The 6,470-nt window shown below is 43.3% G+C and overlaps 1 protein-coding gene and 1 non-coding gene across 3 annotated transcripts in view; one reads left to right on the forward strand and one right to left on the reverse strand.

The window, feature by feature from the left end:
• tmppe (transmembrane protein with metallophosphoesterase domain) overlaps nt 1-4,357 on the reverse strand; it is a 29,029-nt gene extending 24,672 nt beyond the window's left edge. For both annotated transcript variants that reach the window (XM_068049573.1, XM_068049572.1), the window contains exon 1: nt 3,254-4,357. In XM_068049573.1, the coding sequence (XP_067905674.1) occupies nt 3,254-3,959 (706 nt within the window). In that variant the 5' untranslated portion in view covers nt 3,960-4,357. The remainder of the gene's footprint in view (nt 1-3,253) is intronic.
• Nucleotides 4,358-4,660: 303 nt separating this feature from the next.
• trnal-cag (transfer RNA leucine (anticodon CAG)) lies at nt 4,661-4,743 on the forward strand. The gene has a single exon. It is a non-coding gene; the product is annotated as a tRNA-Leu (tRNA).
• The last annotated feature ends 1,727 nt before the right edge of the window (nt 4,744-6,470 follow it).

The raw sequence follows: 6,470 nt of genomic DNA on the forward strand, positions 1-6,470 counted from the left end.
TACTGCACCTCAGAGAGGATGCACTCCCTGTGTCTGAGATTGAGTCACAGTTCTCCCAGGATATCAGTGGTTCTGGTTTGGAGAGTATCAGCCCCTCCTCAGAGACGCCACACCAAGAGAATGAGGAACCAAGTTCAGATGATGCAAGTTCTTTGTCGACAGGCGGTGTTTCTTTGCACTCCAGCAACGAAGAGATTGATGGTGTAACCACTGAGAAGCAAAGGCTAGCAGTGGGGAGCATTGCCAAGGGGAAATCTCCAAGAGCCAGAACCCGCTCGCAGACTCTGGCCAGCATCAAACGAGACAGTCTGGAAATCCAGCAGCAGCACAACTATGCCGCACCCTCACCTCTGCTCTCGCGAGAACTGCCAGCACCAAAACGAGCCAAAATGGACAGGTACTTCTATGACGCCAAGTATTCCTCCCCCAACAAGTCCTCAACCTTGAGCCCCAAGCCTTCAGACGCAGGGGATGAGGACAGGCGAAGGACACACAATGTCCTGAAGAGGCAGAGGAGGAATGAGTTGACTCTTTGAGATGAGGTGCCGGAACTTGCCAAGAATGACAAGGCCTCAAAAGCAGTCATCCTACAAAAAGCAACAGAGTATATTAGCAGGCTGAAGACAGAGCAACAGAAACTGAATGCAGAGAGGGAGAAACTTCAGAAGGAACACATAATTCACCGAGGTGCAGGAGACACTGCTCGAAAAACAAGGATGAAATCCACATCCCCAGAAGGTTAGATCGTAACAAGAACTGGAAGAATTGTCAAACCACCAAAATTATATATGGACACAAGCTTCTGCAGTCATAAATTTCACAATCACTATCCTTATACTTGCAAATTTTATAATCTCTATCCCTGTATAACTATATTATCCAATTTTATGTGTTCTTACTTGTATCGTACGAGACTTATCCTTGGAAAGAAAGGGGATGTTGTATGATTGCCTTAAGAGTGAAGTCCTTTTAAGAACTCAGTATGCTAATAAGCTAAGTACCAGGATATAGTCATGTGCCTCAAAGCCATAGTCACTCTGCACTGTAATACCCTGGACAAAGGTTCTGTACTTAGTTTGCTCTGTATTGTGTGTATTAGTTTTAGTTGTTAGTAAACCTTCTAGAGATCTTCAAGAAACTGGAATCCACATACCTCACTGTGTTGCTTAAGATAACACAAAGAAATGCATGACAGTACAAACACAAAGGGAGGTCACGTCAAAGAGAGGCGCAGAACCTCCACAAAGTGGACATTCCTTGAGAAATGGCACTGAAGTAAACAACAATCACAGTCACAGAATTGTTACAGTGCAGGAGGCTATTCGGCCAGTCATGTGCACAACAGCTCTCCGAAAGAACAATTCACTTAGTGCCATTCCCCTGCCTTCTCCCCATAACTCTGCACATTATTCCTTCTCATAACAGTCTAATTCCCATTTGAATTCTTCAATTGAACCTGCCTCCACCACATTCTCAGGCAGTGCATACCAAACCTTAACCACTCGCTGCGTGAAAAAGTTTTTCTTCATGTCATTTTTGCTTCTTTAATTAATTACTTTAAATCTGTGCCCTCTCATTCTCGATCCTTTCACAGGTGGCAACAGTTTCTCTCGATCTACTCTGTCCAGACTCCTCATGATTTTGAATACCTCTATCAACTCACCTCTCAGCCTTCTCTTCTCCAAGGAAAACAGTCCTAACTTCTCCAATCTATCTTCATAACTGAAATTCCTCATCCCAGGAACCATTCTCGTGAATCGTTTCTGCATTCTCTCCAATGCCCTCACATCTTTCCTAAAGTTCAGCGTCCAGAACTGGACTCAATACTCCAGCTGAGGCCAAACTAGTGTCTTATACAAGTTCAACATAACTTCCTTGCTCTTGTACTCTATGCCCCTATTAATAAAGCCCAGTATACTGTATGCTTTATTAACCGCTCTCTCAACCTGTCCTGCCACCTTAAATGACTTATGCACATATACACCCAGATCACTCTGCTCCTGTACCCGCTTTAGAATTGTGCCCTTTATGTACCAGTGTTCTTCCTACCAAAATGAATCATTTCATATTTCTTTGCATTGAACTTCATCTGCCACCTGTCTGCCCATTCCTGTCTATGTCCTTTTGAAGTTCTAAACTATCCTCACAATTCACAATGCTTCCAAGTTTCATATCATCTACAAACTTTGAAATTGAGCCCTTTACACCAAGGTCTAGGTCATTAATACATATCAGGAAAAGCAAGGGTCCCAACACTGACATCTGGGGAACTCCACTACAAGCCTTCCTCCAGCCCGAAAAACATTCATTAACCACCACTCTGTGTTTCCTGTCAATCAGCTAATTCAGTATCCATGTTGCTACCGTCTCTTTTATTCCATGAGCTATAACTTTGCTCACAAGTCGATTACTTACTGATCTTCTGAGCCAAGGTCCTTTCTAACTACTGTCCTTATGTCATCCTTTATTATCAGGGCTCCTCCTCCTTTTTTTCTATTCTTCCTGTTTTTCGAAATGTTGTGTACCCTGGAATATTCATTTACCAACCCTTGTCATCTTAGAACCATGTCTCTGTAATGACGATTAGATCTAAACTATTTATTTCTATTTATGCTGCTTGTTCATCTATCTTATTACAAATGCTTTCCGCATTCAGAAATAGAGATTAAAATTTATTTTTACTACTATTCTTTGCATGGACCTTATTCACTGATGCACTATTACCATTAAACTTTCTGTCCCTTTGTGCCCCACTCTGCTGGTCTTTACCCAAATCGTTACAAGTCTCTACTGCCTCAAAGTTTCTCTTTAGATTTCTACATCTTCCTTCACCCTCCCCCCCCATCCACCTTTTAGTTTAAAGCCTTATCCACAGCCCTGGTTATATGATTCACCAGGACACTGACCCCTGCCAGGTTTAAGTAGAGCCCACCCCAACGGAACAGCTCCCTCTTTCCCCAGTACTAGTCCCAGTGCCTTGTGAATCGAAACCTCTTCTTCCCTCACACCTCTCTTTGAGCCACATGTTGAATTCTCTAATCCACTTGACCCTATGCCAATTGGCGCATGGCTCAGGTCACCATGCAGAGATTATTACCTCTGAGAATCTGAGTTTTAATTTGGACCCTAACTCCTTAAATTCTCTCAGCATATTAACCAGGATTCTGGGGCAGATGATGGACAAGTGAGGCTTTGCCTCCTTTGGATCGATTCTTGTAGAAGCTTAAAAGGCTTGGTCGCTTATGCAGCCTACCTGGGTTTAGTTCATTAACCATCATCACAACCATTTCAAGTTTGGTCCTTCCTACTGTAGGCCCTAAGTGAATGTCAGCCAATAAAACCACCCTCAAATTCTGGAATGACTGCGGTAGCTTGTGGACAGGTATTTCCACCCGTTTGATCAGAGGAGGTTGGAGTGCATTGTGGAGCCCCACAACAGTACAACTAACAGTGAACAGGAGGGCCAGGAGCACTTTAACCACATTCCGATTGTGACTGGGCGCCGCCCGGGTGAATGGGACCAGCTTCTGGGCCTGTTCCAGAAGCCCTAAAACAAGGAGAATGAAAATGAGGAAAATGTACATTCCTAGGCAGGTGTAGGAGACCAGGGAAAAGATGTGAGGTTCTTCTGACACCAGAGTGAGCAGAGAAAAGAAACTGGAATGAGCCAAAAACAGAAAAAGCAAAACAGTGATCTTCCAGCCAGTGAAGCACTTGGAGCCCTTGCAGGAAGCTGGACATGAAGTCTGCAGGCTGGACACAGTCCTTTTCCAGATGTACCGCGACCCGATTGACATGAGGCAGTTGATAAACAGCAGGAACTGCACACGGAATAACTGCACCAGAGTCGGCTGATCAAAGTAGTCTCTCAAACTCCTGGAAATGACCATGGAGCAAAGCACAGCAGCAGCGCCCAGCGACACCCGGATCTCCCAGGGCAACCTGGCCCAAATCAACATCTTGCAATCCCCACTTTTCAGTTTGTTTCTTCTTCTTTAAATGTCCCCGGCCGATTGCACAAGTCTGGTCCGTATGTGTGGGGAGGGGTTGGTTTTTTGACGACTATGTAACTGGACAAATCCAGCAGACGGCTACTTCCTCATTCAAAGACCTGCATTTATACAGCGCCTGTCATGGCTTCGGGATTTTACAGCCAATGAGGTGCCTGTCTGGCCGGCCGCTCCGATACAAAGTAACAATGGAGGATTCCATTCGAACGTTGTCCTAGAGATCTCACGTTCCAAACGCCGCCTGTCACCGTTCCAACACACAATGCACCGGCTCCCTGAAGCAGAACCTCTCCCACCGCCCTGCCCTTTCCAACAGCACTGCAAACAACAGAAACCTGGTGCTGGAACTCTCACCAGACACCCCAAATATAGAATGGCAGATGCTCTTCACTGTTCCAAAGGACTCATGAAAATAAGCATGTACACAGTGGAAACATGACTCAGGAAGTTACGTAATTTCAAAAGGATTTAAGGACTACAAACAGATAACATGAAATTTAGCATGTTTTTTAATAGTCGAGAATCAGCGGTCGAGAGAGGTTATGCTGCTTTGGAAATCGTTCTGGTTTTGCCATTAGTTCCAAAAAAAAATCTTTGCAATAGTTCCTACTGGTTTTTTCAATTGATTTCGAAAGAATTGTTAATCGTCAGTCAGGATGGCCGAGCGGTCTAAGGCGCTGCGTTCAGGTCGCAGTCTCCTCTGGAGGCGTGGGTTCGAATCCCACTCCTGACATTTTTTTTCTATCTTAAGTCAAACGGAGTTAATAGAGTCACAATTAATTTATATATAAAATCTAGGAGATGTAATTCCTGTATTTTCTTTTTGAAATACTCTCTCGTTTGCCCTTTCCCCTCTGTCAAGTTCTTTCATTGTCAATTCTCTTTGCTGTTCAAGCTTAAATTTTTACAATTGCAACTGAATCCTAGCTAATTCAACTGCACTACCATCTAGTTTGCCTTTTCCTTCTTTCAATTTCAAATGGTGTGCTATTACCTCAATTATAACTGCTTTCTTAGCCCCTGGCTTTAACTCTAACACCAACTTTTCTGCCAATTCCTTTAGCCTAACCTTGGTTAAGTTTCTCAAATCACTCAGGGATACATCCTCCTTCTCCAGAAAGGTCATAACAACTGACAAAGACATTCCGATAGTGTACTTTAATGCACAAGAAACCTGTTTTTTTTTTACTTTTCCTCTTTTCAATTAGTATTACCCCACTTACAATTGCATATTGTCGGCTTTGGGTATCCCGGATGATGAGGCCCTAATTATATGTTAACGACTGAGGCGGGAGGAGTGCAGTGTCTTTTCTAGTTCCACTTCTCCATAGGTCACAACATATATTTAAACGTTTACCCAGTTACCAATACAGCCAATCATATACTCTATTTTTTTTAATCCCATAATTAAATACACCAACCAGGTTTCTTTAATAAACAACAAAACTATCAGTTTATTATGAAACAAGACTTAACCAGTAATGAAGCAAAGCATTAACACACAGATTGAAATATGAAAGTTCCCTTTTTAAATTCCCCAATTACACTCACACACACACTGGAAAAAATACAGAAATTCTCTCTGCAGAGGTCTGTAACAAGACAAAAAGATTACTTTGGACACATACTTGCTAATTCTAAAAAACAGAAGATATGGAAGGGATGTCAGTTGTCCCTTTTTTGGTCTGGCGTTCAGATACATGGAGATGGGTCACTGGGATCGTTTCAGAAGCAGTCCGTTCTGGAGATATCGAGAATTATTCTAGTTGGCTATTGAGGAGAAATGTGGCATCAGGGTTTTCTGCCACTTGAATCGCAGGATCTTCTTCAGCTTCTCGGGAACTATGCAGCACCAGGGATTTTAGCTCTCCCACACTGGATCTTTGCAGGATTTCTTCAAAGAGGTAGTGAAGGAGGTGAACTGGGTGGTTTCTTTTTTCCTTGGCAGGAAAACACCAACTATCTTCAAGCAGTTCACACCCAACTAAACTGAAAATAATGTCCAAACCCCAAACAGAGATTCCACCTCCTGACCTCCATCAACCTTGACATGTGGCTTCTGTGTAAGCACTTTCCCCAGGTCACCAAGGGTTCTGTTGTTTACTGAGCTCAAAGCACAGGTGGTTTCCAGCACAGGTGGTTTTCAAACAACATCTTAAGTGTCCTTCCGGTGAACTTGGTAAAAAAAAACACATCCATGGAATCTTTTCAGTCCTCAAAAAAAAGGATACTAAAAAAAATGGAAGCAGAATGGATTGTTGATTCTCTTCCCCTGGTTGCTGGCTGTAGCGTTCTGTAGGCTTGGGAATCTCCTCTTGATATTTTCTGGGGAGAGAGAGAGAGAAGAGCAGCCACCTGCTTCGTTGCTGTCTTTTCAGTTACTGCCTGTCTGCTGTCTGTTTGACAAAACTTCCAGTTTCTTCAGAGCTGCGCAAGCAGTCACATGGTTCTAACAAACCC

This window comes from Heterodontus francisci, chromosome 17 (assembly GCF_036365525.1).
Source record: "Heterodontus francisci isolate sHetFra1 chromosome 17, sHetFra1.hap1, whole genome shotgun sequence".
Lineage (NCBI taxonomy): Eukaryota > Metazoa > Chordata > Chondrichthyes > Heterodontiformes > Heterodontidae > Heterodontus > Heterodontus francisci.